General features: G+C 41.7%; 1 protein-coding gene across 1 annotated transcript in view; it reads right to left on the bottom strand.

Moving 5' to 3' along the window:
• Positions 1 to 285: 285 nt before the first annotated feature.
• The window catches only part of tshz2 (teashirt zinc finger homeobox 2), a 32,113-nt gene continuing 15,756 nt past the window's right edge, over positions 286 to 16,642 (bottom strand). Inside the window, exon 2 of the mRNA XM_084681319.1 lies at positions 286 to 4,001. Coding sequence (XP_084537445.1) covers positions 961 to 4,001 — 3,041 coding nt within the window. The 3' untranslated portion in view covers positions 286 to 960. The remainder of the gene's footprint in view (positions 4,002 to 16,642) is intronic.

The raw sequence follows: 16,642 nt of genomic DNA, 5'->3' as shown, positions 1-16,642 counted from the left end.
TTCACAAAAGCGCAGTGTTTGTACAGTTAATAGAATAAACTCAGTGTTATATATGATAAATGGGTCTATGTATGGACAGCACATTTCAGTTTAGATCCATGTTTCAAAGGTGTATTAGTCCTGTGTGATCCCCAATGTTGCCCCCGAATCACAAGGATGTCCTGTTTACTTGGCAAGCTGGAGGACCAGGGTCCCACATCTGTTTATAAACAGTATCTATATTCTGGAGACATAAGGGACATCATGCCAAACGTATTAAGAACAAAGGCTGGTAGCAAATGTTAACTCTTTATTTGAATTGGTAGAAAAAGGTGCAGGTATAATTTGTCTCACTGTTATCTTTTAAGCATGAAACACTTACTTTGTTTTCCCTAAAATATATTTACAGGTGAGACATACTTGTTTCCAAATGGTCTAAATTTGTTGAGTCATGTACAGAATCTGAGTCTAAACGTGATTAAACATTTATTAAAGTGCCTTTCTGTTCTATCATTGCAACACAAAACATTTTTACATAGCAATACACTGTACAGTTTGATAAATGTGTTAATGTGTGTCCAGCTACCTTTTTCACAGCTGCAAATGTATGTACTGTAGGTGTTTTACTGAAGTTGTAAATTACAATTAATCCATTACTTGTCTTTGAAATACAATTGAAACTCGACATATCATACAAATAAATAGTAGTCATAGCCATAGCTATTGCATGCAAACATCAGCAATTATGTTTCAAGCAGTAATACATTTAATTACTGGTGATGCATTTGAGTAGGGTGCAAAGGTCAGCATTTTGTGTATCTTAAAACTTAGGGTTTAGTCCAGCCAGTGTTTTGTTTTCAATGAAATGTTTTCAGTGTCTGTATGCACACTACACAACCTTACTAAAAAAACAAAATGAAATATCTGACCCGTGTTTTCAAATTAAAACAACAACAAATTATTAGGAAAAATGTATGATGTTTACTCTTTGTCCATTTCCACATATTGTGAGTGGTTCTCAGGTGACTTACTGTGAGTTTTACTTAAGTGTAGTTTGACTGCATGGTTACTGGCAAATGTCCTACAACATAGCTTACATTTGAACTTGGAGTCAATGTCCTCCTCAGTGACAAGTGGCTCTGTGGCCCTGACACTCAGAGCCTTTGACAGTTCTGGCTCTTCTATCTTGGTCTGACGGTCTATAGGAAGTTTGCACATATCTTTGATTTGGAACCCTAAGTGGGATTCCAGGTGGGCAATAAATGCAGGTGGTGTCCTAAACTGGGAGGCACAGTCATTGCAGTAGAACACTGGATGACCAGTGTCCATATTCTTCAGGAATTTGGTTCCCCCCGTTTTCCTTAGTTGGTATTTCACATTTGCCAACCAATGGCTTATGGTGGTCATGGAAAGTCCAGTGAATTTAGAAATGTGCATGCGTTCCTGAGGGCCAAGGTCTGAGAGTAGATATTTTCCCTCAGAAGTCATAAAGAGACTGGAGGCAAACTGGGCTTGCAAAATGAGGAGGTGACGGGGGTTCCAGTTGGATTGTCTCCCCTTGCGCTTGTGAACAGAGTACACCTCCGCTGACACGTCCTCAAAGCGCCTGACGTCTGATTCCAGTTTCATGGAGGGTATCCTTGATGGCATTGAGGGTTTTGGTGTTGTGGCTTTGGGAAGAACTTTGACCATGTCAGCAATGTCAGAGAGAGCATATTTTTGTGGGATTGGGGTGGTTGGTTGAAGGATGGAAGGACTTGTTTTGTTATGTTTAGATTTAGTCAAATCTATTGGCTGGTCATCACTAGCAAAAAGGAAGGCATTGTTGGCCCTGTTTCTGATAGGGCTGCCAAGCATTAATGCTGGTTTGTCAATGCCCCTATTGAGTTCAGAGAATATAGACTGGGTGCGAGCTGCTAACTTGTTATCTGATCTTGAATTGGTGGGCTTATTTGCTTTACCCAAGTGATTGTTAAGAACTGACTGCAGAGCACTTAGAGGGTTTATGCCAAGTATTTCAGGAGTGTCATTGAGAACCTCTGAAGTAGAGCTGCGTCCATTGCTGGCAGGAGGGCTTGGTGTCTTGCTTCTGTCTGAGAAGTCTGGGCTCAACTTTCCTTTGATCTCATCACTCCCTTCATTCACACCGTCTGCCTCAAGCTTTGAAGAGGAAGAGGAATCATCCTGACAATCGCTGTCATCATTCTCCAACAGATCAAACTTAATATTCTGACTTTCTTTACCATCACTAATGCCAACCTTTTCTTTTTTGATGTCCGCATTTTGATGCTGTCCCTGAGGAGTCTCAACTCCTGAAGCACTTTGATACAACTTCCCTTTTGGGGCAATCTGCCTCAGCTTGGGGTTCAGGGTCTGTTTTAGCTGAATAGGGGGAGACACTGAAATGGGAGTGTTCTTCATGATCCCAGAGAGTTGGTAGGCAGCGTGGATACTGGGGTAGGCACTCCAGCTTGGTGTCCCAGTTTGGGCCTTGTTGATTGCAGATGCCACTGTGTTGGCTAAAGACTTGAGTATGTCCCCTCCTCCACCTGAACCCTGCTCAAGATCCTCCTCTCGGAGGTAGGGATATTTAAAGTCTGCGTTGCCTTCTTTTTGATCTTCATTTGTTAGCTTTTCTACTTTAATGTCTGTTTCTTCCATTTTGTCTGATGTGCCTTCCTCTTGTCTATTTTTATCGCTATTCCCAGAGGAGTTGTTTTTTGGGGACACTGTATCACCTCCTGGCTCATTAGGAGTAGGCTCAGCTAAAACCTGCATCTTCTCTATAGCTAAAGGATCAAGAGCTAACTGTTTCCCCTTTTTAGATGCTGAATTCGTAACTTTGATGAAATGTCCAGTCACCATCATGTGAGTTGTGAGTTGTTGAAGGGTGTCATGTGAACTTCCACATTCCATGCATTTTAAAATTTGCGACTTGCATGTCTCAAACTGCCAAGTGTAGCTAGCCCCGTTCTGATAACCATAGCGGTTATTGTTTGCATTCGAAATGGCTGCAGCCCTTTGTGCCTCGCTGTAACCAGCAATGCCTGTGGTGGAATCAGGAGAGCAAGGCCTAGTGACTTCATAGGCCCGTTTCTTTGATGGTGGTAATAATTTGGGTGTGATGACTGGTATAGGCTCTTTCAAAGGCACTTTTTGGTAATGTTTAGTTTTGATCATGTGTACACTCAAGTCCTGAAGTGAGTCGAAAGAATGGCCACAAAACATGCACTTCAGAACTTTCTGTGCATCCTCTTTCCCTTCCATGTCTTGCAAATTCCGCTTTCTTGACTTGGAGGAGGAAGCAGAGGAATTACTTTGTTTGCCGTGGTTGTTGTCCTGATAATGTCCACTCTTGTTCATGTGCACTGTGAGGTCCACCAGAGTATCGTAGGCGGCACTGCAGTCCTTACAGCGGAATCGGCTTGCTCCTGTGAACACTGTCCCACAGGTTTTGTTGCTTTGCCTGTAGAGGTGGACAGAGCTGAAGAGGTTGGGTTTGGACATAGGCTTCGGGGAGAGGGTTTGCTGAAGGGTTTTTGATAGTGCATCTTGATGCCAGTCAAATTCATTCTTGGTGCTTCCATTGGTGCTGTCACAGTTGGCTTTACTGGGGCTTTTACCATATTTCAAGTTCATTCCAATCCCTGTCCAATAGGAATCAGAAAGAAAGTTTGCATAAGCAGCCCTCATTTTCTCCAGGCTGCTGTTCATCTCATTTTTTTGTTTAGAGCTACTGCTCTCTTCATCTTTCTGACTTTCGTGTGGTGAGGCGTTCTTGAAGTCTGAGAGTCTATCGCTGGTGTCACTAAGGCGTGACTCCACCTCAACCTCTTGATTGGAAAGGACACTAATGGGGGAGTTCTGGTAGCTGTAGCTGTTAGCGCTTTTGTTGTCTACATCTTTGTCCTCTGAGGTCTTGGGACTTGTCTTTTCTGAACACTCGTCTTCAGTTTGAGTGTCATTCTCTGCTTCCTCATCTCCAGGGGACTCTCGAAGGTTAATGTCATCAGGCTCGTATACTATAAGAGCGGGAGAGACAGAGAAAACATATTTTAGTGACATTTAGGTTATATTTTTTAACATTCGGGCTGTTCAAATTACATCTTCCGATAATGGCAGATGTGATGCTTTTAAGCAATAAGGGGGTTTATTTGGTATTTCACAACAATTATTTGAGAGGTTATCTCAAAGAAAAGGTATCTCTTCTTTACATCCAGTTATGTGGAAAACCTTGGTATCAACAAATGTACAATATAGTTGTACCCTGCATTCTAAAACATTGATGGCTTTCGTATAGAGTGGATCAACAGCAGGCTTGTGCTTCTGCTAACAAACTACTGGTGGTCAAACACCAGTGTGATTCATGACAGGCCATCGACTTATAGTGCTGTGTCAAAGGTTTGCCTGTCTGGCGCTGAGATGTTTACAACAATCGTTGGCCAGTGAGTGACAAAAGGCAATTGATTTCTCCTGGGATTTGCTAAGTGTTATTGCAAATGACCTATTCCAGAGTGATTATCAGCGTCTCTGAACTGTAATGAAAATTTAAGCATTCTCTTTAGATCAAATCTGGCCTTGCTTAAACTCACAGTATTCTGGTGCAGCACATTATTGATGTGATTTTCAGATTTTTGTATGAGACTGGAGCTGAATTGTATTTGCACAGCATATTTCAAGGTACATTGTGTTCAATTTAGCCTCCAGGGGTGCCAATGAGCCAGAAATCTCCAAAGCAGCATTACATTGAAAACTCAAAAATGTCAATAGACTTTAGTAATGAATAGATTATTATGCTTAAGTAGTGTCTATGTTGGTAAATAGACTTGCTCGTAATACTTTAATATATCTAGTAATCAAACATTTCCAGAAATTACTGGAATTCTGTCACATCAGCATATTACCCATGACAATCTCATAAACAGTAATCATGCTTTTCATTATTCACCTGTTCTAACTCTCAGTACGTAGGGCACACATGTTACTGGTCAATTAACTGATAATTAAACAACAGTATTTATAATTGACATGTTTACCATCATCCAATTGATAGTAATTATGACTCTGCAGTGTACAATAATTTCATGAGGCTGGGGCAACACTTACTATACGCACAAATATATTAATCAAATTATTCTCTATTCTATTTATCCTCTATAAAAGCCCTTAACATAAAAATATTGCAACTGTCGTGATAACACTCTGAAGACTCTGGAGTATAAAGGTTTGATGGCTCTGTCACAGTGTTTGATATATTTTCCTACTCATATTAATTTCGTAAAATGTGCATTTTGGAAAGAGTTATGGAAGATGTGCTTTCAGTTAAATATGAATAGGACATAACAGTCTTGTCCAGGCACTTATACATGTCATGTGGTTAATATTCCGCTTCGGAGTTGGGTGCACTCGTTGAGGGAGTAGACTGAAGGAGAGCACTCAAGAGTTCTACACAGGGTGGCCCATAGAAGGTCTTCCTCCTTTGCATTCTGAAAATACAACTTCTTTTTATCAATATTTCACAAGTGCCTCAGGAGAAACCCTGGAGGTGAACTGCTTGCCAGCTAATGGATAGAGATGGAGATGTGCTTTGGCCTTTCAAAGCAAACATGGAGAATGGGACCCAATGAACAAGGGGCCTTTCGCACACCAGAAATTCCCTATTGTATGTGCTTTGACGTTGATCTACTGTACCAGAATAATATTGTGCTTGGCCAACTCAGATTGGCAAAGGCCTCAGAAACACCTTTAATACTAGGGCAAAAAGGTGTCAAGAGTACAAATGAATGGTTTATTTATAGTTATAAAACATTGGATAGTATCAAAAAATGTGTGCACCCTTGGTTTTGGCATGCCTAATATTCCTCTTTTGACACACTTGACATTCAGTATGCTAATAATTGCTAGTTTTGGAATATTTGAAATGAGGAACTAGTGACCAATTGAAATGTGTGTCTAGTCCAACAAAAGTTTGAAAAAGGTGATTTGTATGTTTTTTTCCACATCGGTCTATTTCAAGCTGAAACAGAATTGAAGAGCAGTATTTCCTGCTGTTCAGGCCTTTAGATCAGATGCCCTGAGTTATAGACATCCAGAGGCGCCAATTAACCTTCTGGCAGGGATCACTCCTTGATACCCATATGTCTGGTTCCTCTTCTCAAACCATTTGTAACTGCAGTTTGCCAGCATTTGCTCTATGCCAAGCAGCATGACTCTTGAATACAAGATCAAATGCAAGGGCACGGCAACTTATGATCAAAGTTTAGGGACCATCTAGATTACATTGGGATACAGTGAGGATTTGTAGAACACAATGGCATATCATCATGGGAATGACAAGCACCAGTAAATATTGTACATGAAAACAGCAAGTGTGACATTATCACAATAAACTGTATATGACAACATAAATACTTTTCTCTGTTTTCTGTTTTTCATTCAGACATGCCTCACCATCAAACCTCCAAGTTCAAGTCCAGTAAAGGAAATGTTGAGTCTAACTCGGCTTACAATACAAGAGGCTGGCATGCCAGGCCTGAGATTTAGCATGTCATAAACCCCTGTAAAGCCTCCAATCTGTGTCACTGCAAATTTATATCTTCAGACAGGGATATGCAAAGGTCAAAAAACCTAGGGTGTCCATCATAAATCAACCACTTGAAGTGTTTATAACATTAATCCGTTAGAACAGACTTCTGGCATAACAAGGCCTGGATTTCCAGGCGCAGCAGTCTATTTCTGAGCCAAGTCATTTTTTATCTTAGATTGAGAACTGCACAAACTCAATGGGAGATCTTTGTAGGAATCCCTTTTACACATGCATAGCTTTTATCTAACCACCAACTCCATACAGTATGTGGTATATATCATGCATAGCCTAATCATTTAAAAAAGTGTATAATAAATATAATTTCACTTCAATAATTTGTCTTCAAAGACGGAACTATTTTAACAATTCATGTGCCCCATAACAGCGTTCCAATTCCAATGTTAGATTGTTAGTGTAAAGTTTTAGAATCGTCAGAACAACATCAAAATGTATACCATGGAAGGTCAACATTTCCCTCATTAATCTGACAAGCTAAAGTGAGGAGCCTGAGGGCTTTAGCTAATGGACAGCTGCAATACCCAGGGCAGGCCTTTGTGAGTATCCACGGTAACACTATCTTCAGAGAAGATTGGGTAATTCATAGGTGCAAGTGACAGGTCTGCATGTCTGTGCCACTTTCCCCACTGCTCTCTGGTTGTCTCAAGCTACAGTTTTTGCAGCTCGCAAATCAATATCTCTTTTTACTTCTCATTGATTGCCTAGCGGTGGGACCGACCTAAGCAGGACTGTTATGACATTTCTAGATTTCCCCCTGTCCTTGGAACAATCAATTACACGCACATGGCAATCAAAACCTCTTTGCAAAATGAACCTGCTCCATGACATTTTCATCTCCCGGATTTATGCCACACTAAGAAAAGAAAAAAAAGAAAAGAGAAACAGGCTTGCTGCATCCCATATAAGCGTGCCGCACACACGTTAACAAAGCAGGTCAGACAAATCCATCCAGCCTGTCTCATTTACCGCCAACCTTTACAACATGCATGGTAGCCAGTTGTTTCATGTGTTCAGTCAACGATGAAAGAAACATACACTGCAATCCTACAGTTGAGTGCAACTAAAACGGTTAATACGTCAATGGCACTTTCTACATTCCATGAAAGAAAGGTGTTTAGATGACGGTGAGTCATAATTATGAGTAAGCTATTGTTTTTTTGTTCAAAGACATCTTCAAATGGGGTTTAATATTTGACAGTGATATTTACTGAAGTCAGGTGTGTGCTGTTTATCAAGATCAATCTGACACACAGACAGACATCCAGAAGATACTCAGCTGATATTGCTTTAGTTAATTCTTAACTGGATCACATGAGGAATTGTAAGGCAGCAGTGGAGAGCCCCAGGCCATCTGTAAGCTCTGTAAACACTTCTTTCTTCATTGTTCCTTGTCAGGTTCACAGACTAATTCTTCCCAAGTCAAGGACAACATCTTCAGAATGAAGTAATACCGCCTCCGTGTCTCTAATAAACTATTTGTGGAGGTTAATTGACAATTGAGAGTAAAGCCTTTTTGACCATTGCCTATCTATGTAACTATCTCTTAGTCTGAAAGAGAATCACATACAAATACTGTTATTCCTCTTTTTTTACAGTTTATTTCAGGTGAATCAAACCACAAATCTATATCAGTATGGTTGTATTAAACCCTTTCCTCGTGTCGGTACATGAAGCTTTATGATTTAAATGCTTTAAAAGAGAGGGAAACGGCATCTACTTTTTCACCGGGGGTTTTGTTAAGATCTCTCTGTGGGTTCCACTGTGAAACCATGCGACAGAAAGATTAGAGTTAATTTTTTTTATGCATGAAAGGGATGTTACTTACAGCACATTACTTACTTCACTAAACACAGGCTATTCATGCAGATAAATGCCTTGCTTTCATACACCCGCATAATAAATATTTTATAATCAAATATAATCAAATAGGACCTTACATCTCAAAGTAGACATGGACAATGTGAGGACAGAATGTGAATACTGCAAAAAGCAGGGAATGCTCAGATGGACTCAGCAATAGATTAATATGATAGCATCACAAATATGACACCATGTTCAACCATCTGGCTGTTCATTTGGGCAAAAATGATCACAATAATTATGGCAATTAATCAAAAGTGTTTTTCACATCCAACATTCTGTTAATGATGGTAAAACACAGAAAAACTTGAGAAAACGTAATCGAAAATCTTATAAAGAGCCTATAAGCATGTTTATTCCGAAGTATGGGGGGTGATCCTTTTATGTCGGTAGACAAACGTAGGGATTACTAAGTCTGCCCGTGTATTCCTTCGATTCTAATCATAATTCTCACTCCGTCACATCAAGCTGGGCTGCCTAGCTCCAGGAGTTCCTTCTCTCCATGATGTCACTGAGCGACGCTGCTCTTTTTGATGCCTGCTCGAAGCTTCTGCTCCGAGACGCATCACTCGGCCCGCTGCCTAATTGGAAGTGAGCGGCGGGAGAGCATTGCAATCTGCACTCCAGCACCCAAGTCATCACTTTGAGCGTGCCACCGACGCCGCCTCACATGCCGTGGCTTGGCGTTGCATCCCACCAGAGGGTCGCCCTATCAGCGCCGGCAGATACATTTTCATCCAAAAAAGCTCACCAAATCTTTCCTTCTGCCAGATACCCGTTTGCATGGAACCACATGAATGTTGCTTCATGCATATTGCAGCATAGTTGCAGTGTAGTTTCCTTTTTAAAACATAGTTATAACAGTGAGTGAATGTAAGGTTGCTAATAATTTACTTATTAAAAATGCATTAGTAATATATTGTCTACACGAATACGGCTAACTTTTATTCTGTCCCACAGCAACAGAAACAAGCACAGTCTGAGCTCACAAACTACCTGCATATTGTCTTGTCAGAAGAACAATATTCCTCCAAAGGAATAGCAAAAACACATTTTTCATTTGCATCGTCTTCTCTAAATTGCAAAATATAAAAGGATGAAATAAAAGAAAATGTCATGACTGATAAAGAGTCACAAATGGAGGGCCAGGAGCCATCCTCGCAGAGCACATTTGAAATGGCCACAGTGTATTTTCCACGAGCTGCTCTGTCACTTGGTTTCTGAAGGGCCCGTGACATGGCTCTCCAGGAGCGACATGATGAGGTCTGATGGTTCCTTTCTGCAGAATAGCAGTTTACCCCTCATTCACCCTTATCAGAGAGAGAACCCATCATCTTACTGTATGCCACTCATGCCGCCTCGCATATTGGAGCTGACCAGTCAAGCAAACAGGACGGTACTAATAAAAGACCATCTTGCTTCGGTTCAAATTTCCCTGATTGAATGTCAGTCAGGAATGTTTGCGTGGCAGCCCGGGAGAAAGTGGGCCATCGTTTAAAGGACCACTGCCTTGCACACATTAGGCCTTTGTTCAAGCTTTTATGAGGCACTGGGAGTAGGGTATGACAACCTACACTTGTCTAACTTACTTTGCATTTATGATGGCAGCTATCCCTATCCAGAAAGCTGTTCCATAATGCAAAAGCATTTAGCCATATACTGTATATTTGCTTTTTTTAAATTTCACAGTGCATTTTGTATTTACTTGAAAATAGAATTACTGATAAATGTTCATTCATGTTATAACACTGTTTATGCTTACTAAACAAAAATTAACCCCAACCCAGTTAAGCTTTGGCATGTTGTGGCATGCAATACAATAGTTTATGAGGTGTAATAAAAAGGTAAGAGTGTTACAATGGACTGCTAGTGGTCCGTAACACTCACTACTCTCTATATGGCCCGCTGCTCCCATTAGTTGGGTTCCCCTGAGATTAGTGGATGTACACAGTTACTGCATCATGAACTTTGCATGAGCCCTAAACGCTGGCCATCAACAACAACAACAGACCTCTTTCAAGGTTAGGCCTTGATGAATCAGATAGTGCAGCTGGAAGAGTGTGTTTTCTATTCAAAACAATCTGCATTTCACCAACTCTCCCTTCTCCCCAGCATGTCTCTCTATGGATCTTTCATTAGAATCTGGACTGGATCCAAACAAGGCTTTCCTTGTACAAGCAGTTTTGTGCCGTTTTCAGCAAAGGAGGCATTTTTCTATATTCCAAGTTCATTAATAGTAGATTGCCACTATTTTCCCTTCATTAAATACAATGAGGCTTCACAGTAAATTTCCAGAAGGAGCGTGGTACTGTCAGGTTCTAGAGGGACCAAAGGCTGCTTAGTGGCATGCGTGAAGGGGAAGAAACGAGACGCCAAACCTGCTGCTCAGAGACGAGCAAAAGTGAGAAAGGCAGAGATGCTTCAAAACACCAGGCCTCCTCCTATTCAGAATCATTTTAATGGCAAATTTGTTGTCAAACGTCCTCTGCGAAATGATTAGGGCCTGCTGTTTTCTGAAAAGCGCTAACTTTTGGATTTGCCTGGTGCACAGTGTCACTTTGACAGGCGTTCTGAGAACAATGGCTGCCCAAATAGTGAAATGTGTTGGCACCCGATCGCTGAAAGTTTTCTCTCAAAACAGGCTTTCTGCTGTTTGTGGATATTCTACAGTGTTGATATCTAGATGTTGATTAGAATGAAAAAAGAAGTTAGTCAATTGAGGACCCAAACAGCTCCCTAGAGGAGGCACATCCACTATTGTGAGAGACTTGACAGTCACTCTATTGAGTGAGTGTTGCTGTTCATGAAACGTATTTCTATAAAAGCTGGTTAAATAGTACAGTCATTGTTAAAATCCGTGCCTCAGTTTGCTGAACAGTAAAATATCCAGCAATCCAGTAGAATTTTGATAAAGAGCCCACTACAAATTTTATACACACAAACCTAGAACAAAAAATCTAAAAATCGATGTGCAAACATTCTTTAATACATTTCTCTTTTTTTTATGCACACATTTCAGTGTTCTAGTTGAGCTAGCAAAACAAAAGAGGAGGATGACTCTTGAAAAAAACAAAAAAACATGCCCACACATACAAGGAACAGTTTAGATATTTCCATTATAGAGTCGGGAGCTACACAAACATTTTTTTCTGTCCTATGGCCTTATTTAGCATGAGAGTCAGTGGCGTGACATTTCTCTGGTGTTTAACTGTAATGGAGGAGGAGTAGCAGCTTGGTGCAACACTAGAGCAAGGCCCTTTTATTCATTGCATGGGAGAAAGTGGTTAATTTATTGAAAAGAAGGTAGGCGGACGAGGCAGTGGAATGGAACTGATACCCCGCGTGGCTGTAGGTTGTGCTCTGAGGGGGAGGGAGGGAGGGAGGGAGGGAGGAGAGAGGGGGAAAAAAAGAAGTTGAGGGAGGCGGAGACCAGAGCGACAGAGGAACGGTTAATGGAAATGAGTGACAGGCTTTCAGAATGATTTACAACGGGTGGCGCTGCGGCAGAGCCGGCACTTGATGGATGATCCTGAAAGACGGAGACGAACCATAAATCATGTCTTTGAATCATTGACAGAGATAAAGGAGGAGGAGAAAAAGCAATGGCATTGACGTTCATTCTTCCAATAATGTACATTGACGAGTTACACTACGGAGCCTTAATTAAAAAGTGAACACGGGTCCTCTCCTGCTCTGCCCCTCTAGCCCCCCCCCAGCACCCCCCCCCCCCCCCCTGGCTATGCTCCTCCATTCCTCTCCTCTAAGGCGATATCAATGGTAATTAAAGATGCAGCATCCCTGCCCAGCCCCTGTCCCGCAGCTTCTTCCTGCTGTTTCCTACGGCAGACAGCCGATTAGATAGGTGCTCTGCTTAGAGATAATGTCACTCCTCAACAATGTCAATGGAGACCCGGGCCATTTGTTTCTACTTTTGCAAACATACACTGAGCAACACATAAACACTTGTCTCTGCCCTTCAGTCTATAAAAGTAATATTCTGTTTAGGTTAAAGCCATGTGGAATTGTATTTTATTTATAAAAAATCTGATTCATTGTTTTTGGTAACCAGCTTATTCCCTCTTCCACGTTTCATACAAGCTAATAGAATTCAACATTACACTTTAAACCCATGGCCTCCCTTTTTTTTGTACAGATGGCACTTTGAAAGAACAAGAGAAGCCCTGTAGGAGCAGGAAGCCTGAATGAGTGGCATTCCACATCAGCTGAGCTCCCTTAAAGTGCACACAATAGAGCAACGAGGTGAAAGTAATCCTAAACATCTGTCTTATGTGTCCTACACGCACAGGCTGTTTGTTCAAGTTCTAGGAAAGGCATTAGAAGGGAGAGAGAATAGAGACAGGGATATATCAATTCATGCACTACTTCTCCAAGGGGATCCAGCACAGGCCTCTGTTGTGGGTTGCCTCATAGCAAAATGGTGATGACTGCCCTACTAATGTCGTTTTTTCCCCCGCCTTGATGTACTGAGTAGGGATGTATGGATACTGTCAGATGGGTCAGGATAAAATGAACTGATGCATGGAGTAAATTGCTCCTGACTGTTATTCAAACAGTAGACAGTGAAATAGAAATTACATCCAAAACGTAACCACAAAATGAGACATATTAGAAGGAGTAAACTATGGGAAACTGTACAACTGCAATTGAGTAGAACATACAACGTGATGACTTCAAGTAAAGCATTGTGTAGCCCTTGCGTGTGGATGATGAGAGGGACGGCATGTTTGCTTGATGGAAATGCAGCTGCAGAGTTCTGGGCCCTGCTGACCGGTTCTGTCTGGCTTTGCAGGGAGACTGGGGACATACAGTGAGCATATAGGCTGCTGGGTAAGAGGATATTCACAGACAAAGCTGAAAGACAACTCTGTCTAAGCCATACACACTCTCTCTCACTCTCTTTGTAGCTGATAAAATACATTTTGGCAGGATAAAATGGGACTGAATTCACAATGGTCATCTAGCCTTGAAAAGCGGTGGCAATCATGATGGTTAAGCAAAAGGCTTGTGGTGCCAGTGTGAATGTGGTACAGCACTTAGGCACAAGCTCCCTCCAGGCCCATTCAAACAAATATGATGGGTTTGGAGGATAGAGATCCTTTTCAGTTTAAGATTTGAAGTTGTGTATCATGTCTGATTGTATCCTTGCATCAAACCATAGTTTGATTGACAACCAGAGTAATGACTTGTCACTCACATGTCAGTGTGGTCTTGTCTCAGTACTACCGCTTATATTTTTTTTATTTCTAAAGTCAAAAACCAACAAAAAGAATCATGTTACACAACAGATCAAACAGTATTCTAAATGGTAGATAATACTTATTTTATTCTGCTTTTCATTCTCTTGCCTTTATTCTGTAAAGTCAAAGACAGGTCTAATAACTACTCCATGAACTCAATGAATCAAAGAGCTTAATGAACCTCTTTGAGTCTCTCATAGTGGTCAGTACTGTATCTGATTGTGCGCTCTGTGATCTTAAATGGTCTGAAAAGATGATCCATACTGTAATGAAGCGAGCTCTATGTTGGCCTGGAGCCCAAACTGGAACACAATCAAAGCAAAGTCACAAGGGATACCAACAGGCTGTCGATGGGACTACTAAACAACCCATTGCCATGCGTATTACATGTGTCCTAAAGTCCAAAAATGACTGGGAATAACTATATATGCCTAAGAAAATAATTCACCAATACACTTTAGATACAGTACCCTGTCTCCTATTGAAATTCAAAGGGGCCAATGTACCAGACCATCAAGCCAACAGGGTGGCAGCAGCCAACTGAGCTTGTGTACAAGCAGCATGTCCTGTCCAAGGCCCATCCTCTCCCAGCCTGGACCACCCTGCTTGCTGTGTGGCTACACATGACAGGACGATGCTGCTCAGTCCTTGGACCCATCGCATTGTTTTTCTTGGACCATGGTGAAAGCAAATAGCAGCTAAAGGCCCGGGCGCTCGCAGTAAAAACCAAAAACCCGTGCAGTCATTCATCAAAGCCCAGACAACTCGCTACGCCCCCGACCAAACCCCCCCCCTCTCAAACTACCATCCCCCAAGGCACGGCCATCTCCCCCCACTCTGGGTTTTAACTAGGACTCCAAATAATTCCAGAAATGACAAATGATACTTATATCTCTGGCCTGTACCGAATCAATAAGCATGCAGAACAACCATCCATCTTGAGAGGTATCGACAGGAGAGGCTCGACATTGGTGGAGAAGCACTTGGTGGCTTTATTTAAGAATAGGATAAGGAGGGAGTGAGATAAAACACACTGCTTATAAATTAGAAATAGTAGGGCTGAAAACGTGTCTGTATTTTTACAAAAACCTATCATTAAAACCGTTGCGTCCAGTGAGCCCATCGTGTGTAAGGCAAGGGAGGACACATCCTCCTACAGAATAAGGGCAACTATCCATTTGAGGAAATATGCGCAACCTCCTGAACCGGGACATGGGTTCTTTTGACAGGAGCACCTGCACATGTTTACATGGCAGTTCTGTGCAGGCTGTGAGCTGATGGGTGGCGATAGGGCCCTTCTCTGGTCCCCTGGCTGGATCCCAGCAGCTGACAGATAGCACTTCAGACCAGCTTTAGCTGCGGCTCCCCTTGAGGGGCTGTGATTGATGACTCGCACTGCCACCTAGATCCATTTTCTCCTCCAATCTGACTCCTCGCAGGTAGTGGATACTGCTCCACTTCTGTTTTTCCTCCTCCGCCTCCACCCTCTTTCAAGAGGGCTTATTTTTGTGAGGTCGTCTATGAAATGCACTTAGAAGAAAAATATATAGGTAAGTTTGGCAAAATGTTGAACCTTGAAGTTCAAGCATTTTTGTGACTTTTTCAAATTGAATAAATGTGATCTATCTTCATCTTGAACATTGGAGAACAAAGCGATAATAATAGTTTTGCGTCGAAAAACAATACCGTTTTTATAGGAAATGTTTAGACTCCAGACCCCTGCAGGTCTAAAGGCATTTAAGAACACTTAGCTTAGCCATCTGGTAGACAATTACACAGGAACAAACACACTGCCTCAGCAAATAGGGCTTGGCTCATCAATCACGAGAATGGCTAGAAGTTTTCCTGCTTTTCTTCCTGATTTAATAACCCGATGAGCCGCAGTGTTATCCACCACATCACTGTAGAAGAGTCATGGTTGTTGATGAGATTCTTGGTCAAATAAAGTTTATAGTACTTCACAGTTTAAAACATATTCGCCATATTCGGTTGTTGATGCCACAAAACTATTCAGCGAGAATACACTGACGAGAGTAAAAAAACTAAGAAAGTCAGAAAGTTGGTGAAAATTGTATCTAATTTGTCTGTGAAACTGTAGATTGAAGCAAAAAGTCAAGGAATTTAAAGCATGCATTGTTTTTACTTAAAAGTAGTTTACTTCATTAACATTTGCCCCATGTTTTTAATTGCAAACCTGCTTCCCCTGAAGAGCATAACAAGGGTTGTATGGCAATCGCAAACACTGATATGAAACTGTGCCACAATATCAACCTTCTTGTTGGATTGACAGAGTAAAAATCAGATCTGGTGACAGGATGATCGGCCATGATCATCCACAGGACGGGATGACAGCATGGATCCTGATGCTTTAGTAATGCTAGAAATGCAGTTATAATGACATACAAACACTGTTACAAGGCCATTCAATAAAGGAGCCATTAGCAAACAGTCCCTCGACCATTAGAGACTGAGATGACACTGGACAGTCAGAGATGAATGCTCTGACGATGACTATAAAAGCTCAAGTTTTGATGACCACAGATCATTCTTGGTCGATTTGAATGGTTTTCTGAGCTAGGAGAGTTTTTTTTTCTTTTTTTCTGGGTCTCTGTGTGGAGGGGAGAACTAGGCCACCTCCACCATTCCCAGTCTGCCTTGTTCTCCTTGGTACACGCGTCACCTGCCAGCCCATGTGGGCCGGCTGAGATGTGAACGGGTCTGGCAAGAACCAAATGTTTTCATTTACCTCAGGGGCATCGACACTCTTCTTTAGCAGGCAGGCAGTGGCAGCCAAACATGTCAAGATACCAGCCCAGGACTCTGGGCGCACTGGGAAAGGTTGTGCATTCCAAGTTGGGTTTACAAAAGCATAGAGATACAGAGGGCTATGACTGCATAGCATTCACAGAGTAAGGGATGTGCAGGGACAGTTTAGAATCAC

This window comes from Hypomesus nipponensis, chromosome 18 (genome assembly GCF_054491055.1).
Source record: "Hypomesus nipponensis isolate SF chromosome 18, ASM5449105v1, whole genome shotgun sequence".
In the NCBI taxonomy this organism is placed as follows: Eukaryota; Metazoa; Chordata; class Actinopteri; order Osmeriformes; family Osmeridae; genus Hypomesus; species Hypomesus nipponensis.
This window is presented reverse-complemented; position numbering and strand designations above follow the sequence as displayed.